Here is a 12,134-nt window from a genome sequence, read left to right as displayed (position 1 = left end):
TTCAAAACGGAAAGTCCATTATCATTAATGATTTAGACATCAACGGTTGTGACATACTGGAAAAAATACTTTCTATATCAATCAATTGAAGCAAATCAACATTTATAAAATTTATATTGATAAGATAAGATAAAAGAGTATTATTGTACAGTCTTCAACAAAATACAAACAATTCAACGGACATAAAAAAAAAAAAAAAAATCCGAAACAAAATAATCTATATTATCTATTTACAAGCATGTATTCTGCGAATAAAATAATAATAATGAAGAATAACGTTAACATTTGCAAAACTTAGTAAACCGTTTTGAACATTTCAGATAAGCCTGTTCTTTCTGGTTCTCCTGATTTTAATATTGAGGAAGGAAGTACACTAAAACTTTCGCCAACTATAGATGCTAACCCATCTCCTACATATATATGGTGGACTCGTGAGAACGATACTAGCTTCATTTATTACGACATTCCTCTGATGATTAAGAATATAAAACAAATCCACAGTGGTAGATACATTGTTAATGTAATGAATACTTTAACACCATCAGGAATGCTTGAAACAAATCTGACTTCGCAAAAGGTTTACAATATTAATGTAACAGGTACGTTGAATTGTGACAAATTAGAGGCTGCAATAGATGCAATAGATTACCAATATTCATATCATATAAATCAAGTAAAATAAGCATATCACGATAAAAACAAAAGCTAAAAAAATATCGCTGTAGTGTATGTTCAAACATAGCTAAGATAACGTGATTTGTATATGACCAAACTTGTTTTAGTGATCAGTTCTCTTTACCTTATTACTATAGTTTGTCTTTATAACTTCTTTGATTCGAGCGTCACTGATAAGCCCAGTAGTCAGCACTTCGGTGTTGACATGAATATCAATTATATGGTCATTTTTATAAATTTTCTGTTTACAAAACTTTGAATTATTCGAAAAACTAAGGATTTTCTTACCCCAGGAGTAGATTACCTTAGCCGTATTTGGCACAACTTTTTGGAATTTTTGGTCCTCAATGCTCTTCAACTTTGTATTTGTTTGGCTTTTTAACTATTTTGATCTGAGCGTCACTGATGAGTCTTATGTAGACGAAACGCGCGTCTGGCGTATAAAATTATAATCCTGGTACTTTTGATAACTATTTACACCACTGGGTCGATGCCACTGCTGGTGGACGTTTCGTCCCCGAGGGTATCACCAGCCCAGTAGTCAGCACTTCGGTGTTGACATGAATATCAATTATATGGTCATTTTTATAAATTTTCTGTTTACAAAACTTTGAATTATTCGAAAAACTAAGGATTTTCTTACCCCAGGAGTAGATTACCTTAGCCGTATTTGGCACAACTTTTTGGAATTTTTGGTCCTCAATGCTCTTCAACTTTGTATTTGTTTGGCTTTTTAACTATTTTGATCTGAGCGTCACTGATGAGTCTTATGTAGACGAAACGCGCGTCTGGCGTATAAAATTATAATCCTGGTACTTTTGATAACTATTTACACCACTGGGTCGATGCCACTGCTGGTGGACGTTTCGTCCCCGAGGGTATCACCAGCCCAGTAGTCAGCACTTCGGGTGTTGACATGAATATCAATTATATGGTCATTTTTATAAATTTTCTGTTTACAAAACTTTGAATTATTCGAAAAACTAAGGATTTTCTTACCCCAGGAGTAGATTACCTTAGCCGTATTTGGCACAACTTTTTGGAATTTTTGGTCCTCAATGCTCTTCAACTTTGTATTTGTTTGGCTTTTTAACTATTTTGATCTGAGCGTCACTGATGAGTCTTATGTAGACGAAACGCGCGTCTGGCGTATAAAATTATAATCCTGGTACTTTTGATAACTATTTACACCACTGGGTCGATGCCACTGCTGGTGGACGTTTCGTCCCCGAGGGTATCACCAGCCCAGTAGTCAGCACTTCGGTGTTGACATGAATATCAATTATATGGTCATTTTTATAAATTTTCTGTTTAAAAAACTTTGAATTATTCGAAAAACTAAGGATTTTCTTACCCCAGGAGTAGATTACCTTAGCCGTATTTGGCACAACTTTTTGGAATTTTTGGTCCTCAATGCTCTTCAACTTTGTATTTGTTTGGCTTTTTAACTATTTTGATCTGAGCGTCACTGATGAGTTTTATGTAGACGAAACGCGCGTCTGGCGTATAAAATTATAATCCTGGTACTTTTGATAACTCTTTACACCACTGGGTCGATGCCACTGCTGGTGGACGTTTCGTCCCCGAGGGTATCACCAGCCCAGTAGTCAGCACTTCGGTGTTGACATGAATATCAATTATATGATCATTTTTATAAATTTTCTGTTTACAAAACTTTGAATTATTCGAAAAACTAAAGATTTTCTTACCCCAGGAGTAGATTACCTTAGCCGTATTTGGCACAACTTTTTGGAATTTTTGGTCCTCAATGCTCTTCAACTTTGTATTTGTTTGGCTTTTTAACTATTTTGATCTGAGCGTCACTGATGAGTCTTATGTAGACGAAACGCGCGTCTGGCGTATAAAATTATAATCCTGGTACTTTTGATAACTATTTACACCACTGGGTCGATGCCACTGCTGGTGGACGTTTCGTCCCCGAGGGTATCACCAGCCCAGTAGTCAGCACTTCGCTGTTGACATGAATATCAATTATATGGTCATTTTTATAAATTTTCTGTTTACAAAACTTTGAATTATTCGAAAAACTAAGGATTTTCTTACCCCAGGAGTAGATTACCTTAGCCGTATTTGGCACAACTTTTTGGAATTTTTGGTCCTCAATGCTCTTCAACTTTGTATTTGTTTGGCTTTTTAACTATTTTGATCTGAGCGTCACTGATGAGTCTTATGTAGACGAAACGCGCGTCTGGCGTATAAAATTATAATCCTGGTACTTTTGATAACTTTTTACACCACTGGGTCGATGCCACTGCTGGTGGACGTTTCGTCCCTGAGGGTATCACCAGCCCAGTAGTCAGCACTTCGGTGTTGACATGAATATCAATTATATGGTCATTTTTATAAATTTTCTGTTTACAAAACTTTGAATTATTCGAAAAACTAAGGATTTTCTTACCCCAGGAGTAGATTACCTTAGCCGTATTTGGCACAACTTTTTGGAATTTTTGGTCCTCAATGCTCTTCAACTTTGTATTTGTTTGGCTTTTTAACTATTTTGATCTGAGCGTCACTGATGAGTCTTATGTAGACGAAACGCGCGTCTGGCGTATAAAATTATAATCCTGGTACTTTTGATAACTATTTAGTAGTCGAAATGCGCGCTTGCCGTACAGATTTCTGGTATCTACGATGAGTTTATTTTCAATTCTATTGATTAATTGAAAACTAACAATAACTAAAAAAGAGACAAGATTAACACCAAATAAAAAAAGGCAGTAGACATTTCCTATATCCATAGCAAGACACTAGCAGTATAGAAAAGACTAACATAATATCATTTGTTACAAAGTGTGATAGTGACCTAATATATACAGGGTCAGTAAATTCCATATGGGGTGAGAGTGAAGCACGTTAATCGCACTCATACACTGTTGTTGTGAATACAAAAATGTACTACTACAAGTTAAATGATAACATGTTTACTCGAATTAAGGTGCAATTTTCGTACTTGATTTCGTTTCGAAATGATGACATGAAAGTAAAAGATGTTTCTAATTTCTTAGTATAAAATGTTGACTCATCTATTTATCTTGTTACATTCTATCATGATATCCATTGAAATATTCCTGTCATCATGCTAAACTCTAATAAACTCTCAAAGAATACAAAATAAAGTTTGTTAAATCAAATATTTATCTCTAAATTTATATTTTGACAACTCAATAGTCAGTGGTTTGGAACCTGTTACGTTATATTCTTCTTAGATACATAAAAAAATAAACAAGGGATGAAGGTTCCAACTCCTTCAAAGTAACCTTAGATGAATGCGTAACATTCTTTAATATTCCTCTTGGTCATAAAGCTGCAAGCGTTTCTATGTACTGATACATCAATAGCATTCAAATGTATAGCGTTGACCTTTCCGAATAAAAGTATAAACAAATCTCAAATACGCAGCGTTGCACGCATTTGTAAAAAAGTATCGGATTCGTACGTATATACATTTTAAATTTCTTTGTGTGTTTTTTTACATGTTTGTCACTTCTGTTTGATCAAAAAATATTTCTGTAGCATTTGGTGTCGAAAGAAAATAAGTTGACGTTTTCATACCAAAATCAGATACTAGTACTTGACTTCTTGTTGTGTACTCGGATCCTATTGACATAACACACAGTTTCTCCATTTATTGATGCACGAGCAAGTTACTGCAAACATCATCAAGTTAAAGTTGTCAAAACATGAAGTTATGTTTAATGAATGGAACTGTTCAAAGTAGTAGTTTTCAACCGTATAATCGAAAAGTTTGTTTTTTTTAAATTGTATGCTTTACACGTAAAAAATAAGACGTGGTATGATTACTTCTTTTATATTGTAGTGTCAACTGGTTCCATTGCGCGAGATACATCTATTACGTCTGGTAATTCTGTTATAATTGGTGCTGGGGTCGGAGCAGTGGTTATTTTTATCTCTATAGCAGTTATCGGAGGTCTGATTTTTATATCAAGAAAGCGTCAAATAAACAGAAGAAACGGTAAATGTTTCATTTGAAGCAACACATTTGTAAACTATTGTTTTATATTAAATAAGTACAACCTATAAACTCTAGTCCCTTATCAAATGACAAAATCAAAGAACAAACACATCAAAAGAATGGACAACAACTGTTAAAATGATTGTCGATATTGGTAGTCATAAGATAACATATAAAAATGTTAAGATAATATATTGAACAATATGCAACCATTCAGACATCATGATGATATTTTTTATTTAAGTTATAAGCTACTTGTATGATCGATGATCTTGAATTGCCACAGTTAAACCAGCAATCAACTTTTATTAAAATTGATTATGTACATGATGTGAAAATGTTTTATACCATAACCTCTTCAACACATTTAGACACGTCAATCTTAACCGTATATGGAAAAATGTGAAACTTATCGACTGAAAACGCACTGACACTAACATGGTTTACTGGAATTTTAAGTATCTTCATCTTATTCATACCACACCTAAAATAGAATGTTGCACAATAACTTTAAAGCCCAAGTCAGATTGCTGATTAAATTGATATCAATAATTACACGCACGAGAGTCTCGTTCGTGTGCAAATTAGAACACCTATTAATTGTTAGTGCATGTATTGATGTTTAAATTGAATTATCAATACCTAAAAACTTTATCAATCAGTTCATGATGAATTTACACATAAACTGAAATCTTTGTTATGTGGAGCTTCATCTACAGGATAATCAGCATATTTATCGTCGAGGTAGCATATATTTGATGTGATATAACAGCAATTATAAGTTTTCTGTAAATGAAACGTGCGTCAGTCTAATCTGGTGTACACAATTATATGCCTTGTAGATCATTTTATGTTTTACTTTTTTATATAAAAATAATCTAAAGACTATATTGAAATAAGAGAACCTCAAATTGTTTGAAGCAGTTCAAGACACATTATTTTAAATTTGAAATTTCGGCCTTCAAGAAATAATTTACTCTCGACTAAATGTCTTATTTTTTATAACGTTAACTGGTAAATGATATGTGCTGAAAGCTATAATTTAAGTTAACTCTACTGTATTATATAACATTTATTAATTAATTTCGTCCTTAGAAGACAGTAACGACAGAGCTTATGATTCAACACCAACTGGACCAGGGTAAATGTATAATTCTATGATTTGATGCATGTCTTTTTTTGACAATTTTCAGAAAACCACTTCATTTAATTTATCACGTGTTATTAACACGTACATTAATTCATGACTATGTAGTATGTAGCTTGATCTTTTTCCAAGGTTAGACGAAACGCGCGTCTGGCGTACTAAATTATAATTCTGGTACTTTTGATAACTATTTACACCACTGGGTCGATGCCACTGCTGGTAGACGTTTCGTCCCCGAGGGTATCACCAGCCCAGTAGTCAACACTTAAACGAATAAGTGTTGACATGAATATCAATAATGTGGTCATTTATAAATTTCCTGTTTACCAAACTTTGATTTTTTCGAAAAAAAACTAAGGATTTCTTTTCCCAGGCATAGATAACCTTAGCGGTATTTCGCACAACATTTTGGAATTTTGGATCTTCAATGCTCTTCAAATTTGTACTTGTTTGGCTTTATAAATATTTTGATATGAGCGTTACTGATAAGTCTTATGTAGACGAAACGCGCGTCTGGCGTACTAAATTATAATCCTGTTACTTTTGATAACTATTTACTGTGTTTGTATTACAAAAAAAACGACCCTTTACAATATAAAAAAACTTTTGGATAATTCATACACCAAACAAACAAACAAACTCATAAATCGAAAATAAACTGACAACGCCATGGCTTTAAATGAAATAGACAAACAGACACACAATAGTACACTTGGCAAAACATAGAAAACTAAAGAATAAGCAACACAAACACCACCTAAAACTGAGGGTGATCTCAGGTGCTCCAGAAGGGTAAGCGATCCTGCTCCACATGTGGCACATGTCGTGTTGCTCATGTAAAAATAGGAGAATAGTCTAATTTTGTAGGGCGTATTCATGAAAGGGAGAGATTGTAGTTACGACACAAGGAACATATCCGATATCATTTGTGAAACGGTAATTCCATAACGGCCAACCAACTCGTGATGGCGTCTATAAAAATTACAAAAGGATGATTTCAACTTCACCGTTTGGAACTCTTGGTTTAATAGTTTCCGTGTGAGCCGAAACCCCCTATCAAGACACATTATAATAGGAAATGCTTGCACGGGAATATCGTATCAATTGGGAGATATATACCCCTTATGCAGGTGCTGCTGGAATATTGCTACTTAGAAATGGAAAGTTCACTACTGGAAAGCTGAAATCATCTCTTTTGTCGTTCAGTTTTGTTTTTAACCGACCCTCATTGTCATTTTCTAGATGTAAGTCTAAAAATAACCTGCCCTCAGAAATCAAATGTTGTCAATGTTAGCAGCTATAGGTCTCCGCATGACCTTAAATGATAAACAAAACATGTACCACATGCAGAGGCATAAAATGCTCACCATGAAAACAATGTAATATTGTTAAATGGAGAAATAAATGGCAAATTAAAACCGTAAATCATTTACAGCAAACCATGCTCTGCAGAGTAATAGTACATGCAAATTCAGAATGTGGCAAGGCGAACATGTTTCCAGACGCACAACCTGTTCTAATAAACTGAACAGTCAATCTCTAGTTTTTTTATGAAATGGAACAAGAACAGACATTAAAACAACCACCATAAATTTGTAACTGTAAATCATTGAATTCAATATTGACATATAATCGAATACTTTCATATTTTTCAGACAATCATCAAACAGAGAAATGCATGTGTATAATGATTTGGAAAATGTTGAAGGAGGTGAGTATGCTAGTGATTTTGTCTAACATCGTTATATTCGTTTTATAACATTTTAATTGATCACAATATTATCACATATACACAAATGTATGAGGCTCATTACATCAGTGCGTTTCGTTTACACACGATTTATCAATGGCACTTGAATCAAATCATAATGGCAGGTACTTAATGTCCTTAACATTGTCACCATGACATTTATTTTTGTTACATCTCTAACAGTTAAACGATAGTTGTTAAAATCCAAATAAGGCTTTCAAAGCGCTATTTTTTTTAAAAACGCTTTAGACAGAAGTGTTAAAATAAGTTCAATTAGACAAATGACTAGAATATGATAACCTACAACTAATAATGTATTCATGAATAATTAAAAACGACTATTTTAAATACTCTATAGAAGAAATATCGTCATGCTTAACATTACGAAGACAATTTTGCTTTTTGAAAATCATTAAGATGACAAAGGTAAGTGGATGTTGTTTTCTCTTAGTCTTTTTTATGAGAAGAAGAAATAGTAACCGTTCCTTGAAGGCTTCGTTTCATATGATATCAACTGCCTCTGAAATTTTGATTTCTTTAAAAGGAAGGAAGCTTTGCGTTTAATCCTGATTTAAATTTTTTACCCACATAACTTGAAAATGCAAATTGTGAGTAAAATCGAGATGAAAGGTACCAAAGGGACCTTCAAACTCACCAGTAAGAAACGGATTAGTTAAAGCTTAAAGTGTTTTTCCTGATCCTATCAATAATTTACTTGTACAAATCATGTATCAAATTTATGTACAATACGTAACCCGAATTTAATTAATAAAATCTGTTGACACTAAACTCACAAAGCCATACAGCCAAGGAACATCACATAGTACTTAGCAAAGAAACCTAAAGACTGAGCATCATGGACAAAACCCAGAAGTTATTTCAGGTGATCCGAAATGGTTTTTAACTGAGTAATAAAAAGGACAAAATGTAGAACCACATGTAAAAATGCATATGACGTATGCGCTGATGAAGTCTATTAGCATGTTAAGAAATTGAGTTTTGATCCGATTCTTAAACAAGTATTCACCATGTTAACACCGTAATACCAATATAACATCATCAACATAATGAATGGTTACTTTGTCAAATAATATTCAACCTGAATTCTGTTAACTAGAGAACTAAATGAGTTGTTTATTGGAGTAGTAATATCGAGGCCTATTAAGGTTGAATTGTTGGCTTACAAAATGTGCACGTACATTTTATAAAACATGTTTGTTTGAGTTTTTTTTAATTAAATATGTCATATTTTAAAACAAAATTATACACACATTAAACTCTATGTAGTGAAAATGTTTAATTCATATACTTTTAGAACATTTTAATGTTACATTTGGTTTCAGAGGCAAACAAGCTGAAAAAGAATATTGACGAAAGGTATGTTATATAAGTATAATATTAGAATATTTGAAATTTTTCAACATTTAGTTTTGAAATATAATTATACAAATATAAAATTCACATGCAAGAGTAGTCATTTTGTATTTGTAATTGATTCTAAATGAACTCTTGCACCTTAGGGATATTCGATTGTCATGTTTTTGAATTTTTGTCAGATTTTCGGAATCCTCTGGTTTTATCCATTTGAATGCTTTCAAACATTTTGCCCATTGACCCCCATTTTCCTAATGTTAATATTTTACGTGTATAATTATAAGCCATCTGTTAAAGTCTTATAAAATTCTTGTTATATTTGAATAGTTTTTGAGTCTCAAATTTGTCAATGATGAAGCTATGAAAAATCAAGAGAGAACATTTTAACGCCAAAATTTCAATAGCTAATATCTCGAAAACAAGCACATTGACCTATATTTTATTTTTGGTTCCTTTAATAGTCCTTTATCAATATTTACTAGTGTAATTTTGAATAAAAAAAATCAGTTTCTTAAGACTTATGAGTTTTGAATTGGCACTGGTATATTTTGTCTCTTGTTTATAAGCACTTACTTCAACTAAGTTAGAAATAATATAAATATTTTTGCAGCTCTTATGAAGAAATTGGAGATGTTAAACGCATTAGAACTGATAACATTTACCAAAATATGACATTACCAGACAATGGTAAGAGAATGCACTATCCATTTGTATTGCATTAATATATACAAAACACGTCCTTTACTTTGTATCATTACGAGGTTTGTACTTTGTCATTTGAAGATGGACACACCAAATATGTGAAACGCTACAAGACATTATTTACCAGATAAAACTTGACCTGTAGGAGTAAATTATAGGACATCATACCTTCAAAGCATTTTTTCTCAGGATATGCCTGAAATTATAAACACTTACGTAGAATTGTACATAACCTAATGAGGCAACAGTAATCAATTACATCAGTGTTATTTTAATAGGTCTTGTAATCTTAGCATTTGTAAAGTTATATAACTTTATGAATTGGATATTTAAAGCATAAGATGAAAATTTCAATTGCTTTATATATAGTTAGGTAGATGCTACTTGATGGATGTTACAGTCGCGTACAATTGGTCGGTTAATTGAGTTAACAACTAATATGTAACAGAAAAAAACGTGTTATAAGATTATTGCAGTGCAAATCAATTTCATTAAACTCAATTAGAAAACTACAGACCATCAGATTGGAAATACAAAAATAAATAAAACGAAAACTATCACATAAATCGTCATTTCCACCGCTGTCTAAGATCATCTTTGACTGAAAAAGTTAAACACTACAATTTAAACTTAAATACTATAACATAGCTCTATGAACTGGACATTGCGTACAAACTACTTCAATTGAATCATTCTGAAAAGAAAACATAATTTAATCAAAGTAAAACAAATGAATGATAGAGTAATAACGATGAACTTATATATAAAAACAACATTCATAATTCTTGTGACATTTACAAATATTTCAAAGAATTGTTATGCAAAAAGGATCATTGGGTACACATGAATGACACAGCGAGCTTATTTTCAATCTTTTTTATCCAACACTAAATGAGTAGGTCCGGTAAGGACCGATTTTGGGCTCAAATTTCAGGTTCATCTGAGGAAAGATCTTGACCACTTTTCAAACACTTTTAAAAAGTGTCTATTTCATTTGATTCGATAAGCTGATGTGAAAGACTTTAACTGATTTAGTCATTAAAAACGATCCGATTCAAGCCTAAATATGAAAAATCTACCAAATATGTCGAAAAATGTCACTTTTCGAATGGTTTTTGTCAAAAATGAAAGGGGCTGCATCCGTGTTCATCCTCAACCTTTATATATGTTATGTCTAATCATAAAATACAACTTGCATTTCAATATTAAGGATGAACACGATTGCGGCCACTTTCGTTTTACACGAACACCATCCAAAATTCAACTAAAATGCTAGAATTGTGAAGATATCAGTAATTTAGCATGACTTAATGGTGCTAGTACCCGATATATCTACATCGTATTATCAAAAACCGCACTTATTTATGTAGTAGAAGCATTCTACTGTCCAATAAATAAATAAAACTTTACATTTTATCAATTTTGAAAAAATGCTATATTTTGAGGCCAAAATTGGCCCTTACCTGACCTACTCCTTTAATTACAGTACTTAAAAAGAAATACCACAGCTCTCAAAAACATAACCATACAAAATATGATATATATTTTCAAGTTAATATCGTCAAGCGACTGTTTTTTCCCTAATTGCACACAGGAAACAGTGTGTTTTCGTAGAAACCTTTTTGTTAACGATTTTAAGAGTGAAATCTTGCTTTTATTAGTATAAGAAAATATTCGAGTTTCCAGACGATAAATCGACATAATTTTTTCCTTACAATATAATCTTTTTTTGAAGATTTTCAAAATACACATATTTCTAATACTGATATGAGAGATCCAGTTTTGACTCAGATGTATATATAACTGAGATGATGGAAACCAATTGAGACCGACCAATATAATGAATATACTTCCTTTCTTTTTTTTCACCAATAAAGAGAGTTGGATAAATACATATCAATTTCTCAATATTAAACCCCAATTGTTACATCGATAACAATTTTTTTTTTGCATCGACCTATTATATTGTATGGATCTCATTTATATTTTTTTGTTTCAGAATCACAAAAGCAATACAAAGAAAAGATCATATATGAGAATTTGCATCCTTAACCCTGTACTATAAATATATTTAATATGTTTTGTTCGTGGACTTCTTTTTATCGATATGCGTGCCGTTCTATACAACTCGCAAATATTCAATAGAGGGTAAAATTGTCTGGAAATAAAAGGCAAAATCTTGAATAGTATGGAATACTTGATACTAGAAAAAGAAGAAGCTTTGAAATAAAGTAAATCAAACGAAGTTAGTTTTACGGCAGACTATGACCATACCGAAATTAACTGGATTTACTATATAAATGTATGATTCTGAAGTATGAAAATTCAAATGTTCGTAAGAACCAAGGGCTGGTAGATTAACTTGATCATATACATTGTATAATTCTGTACACATTCTTTCAATTTAGAGACTAGTGATGAAATTACCTATGTTTCATGTATCACATTTAAACATGAATATGTATGTATAAAATATGGCTTGTTAATTTTTT

General features: G+C 32.1%; 1 protein-coding gene across 1 annotated transcript; it reads left to right on the top strand.

The window, feature by feature from the left end:
* Positions 1 to 438: 438 nt before the first annotated feature.
* LOC134681870 (uncharacterized) lies at positions 439 to 12,049 on the top strand. The gene is made up of 7 exons (XM_063541514.1): positions 439 to 599; positions 4,514 to 4,669; positions 5,765 to 5,810; positions 7,472 to 7,527; positions 8,910 to 8,943; positions 9,551 to 9,627; positions 11,642 to 12,049. Exons 1-7 carry the CDS (start codon positions 473 to 475, stop codon positions 11,692 to 11,694), a joined length of 549 nt encoding a protein of 182 aa, XP_063397584.1. The 5' UTR covers positions 439 to 472; the 3' UTR covers positions 11,695 to 12,049.
* The last annotated feature ends 85 nt before the right edge of the window (positions 12,050 to 12,134 follow it).

Source organism: Mytilus trossulus, chromosome 8, assembly GCF_036588685.1.
Source record: "Mytilus trossulus isolate FHL-02 chromosome 8, PNRI_Mtr1.1.1.hap1, whole genome shotgun sequence".
In the NCBI taxonomy this organism is placed as follows: domain Eukaryota; kingdom Metazoa; phylum Mollusca; class Bivalvia; order Mytilida; family Mytilidae; genus Mytilus; species Mytilus trossulus.
This window is presented reverse-complemented; position numbering and strand designations above follow the sequence as displayed.

What these genes read in the sequence shown, in the direction of transcription:
- LOC134681870 (XM_063541514.1), top strand. Translation starts at nt 473, where the DNA reads ATGATTAAGAATATAAAACAAATCCACAGTGGTAGATACATTGTTAAT. An exon ending in TCAAATAAACAGAAGAAACG is followed by an intron (nt 4,670 to 5,764) that starts GTAAATGTTTCA and finishes TTTCGTCCTTAG; the next exon opens with AAGACAGTAACGACAGAGCT. An exon ending in TATGACATTACCAGACAATG is followed by an intron (nt 9,628 to 11,641) that starts GTAAGAGAATGC and finishes TTTTTGTTTCAG; the next exon opens with AATCACAAAAGCAATACAAA.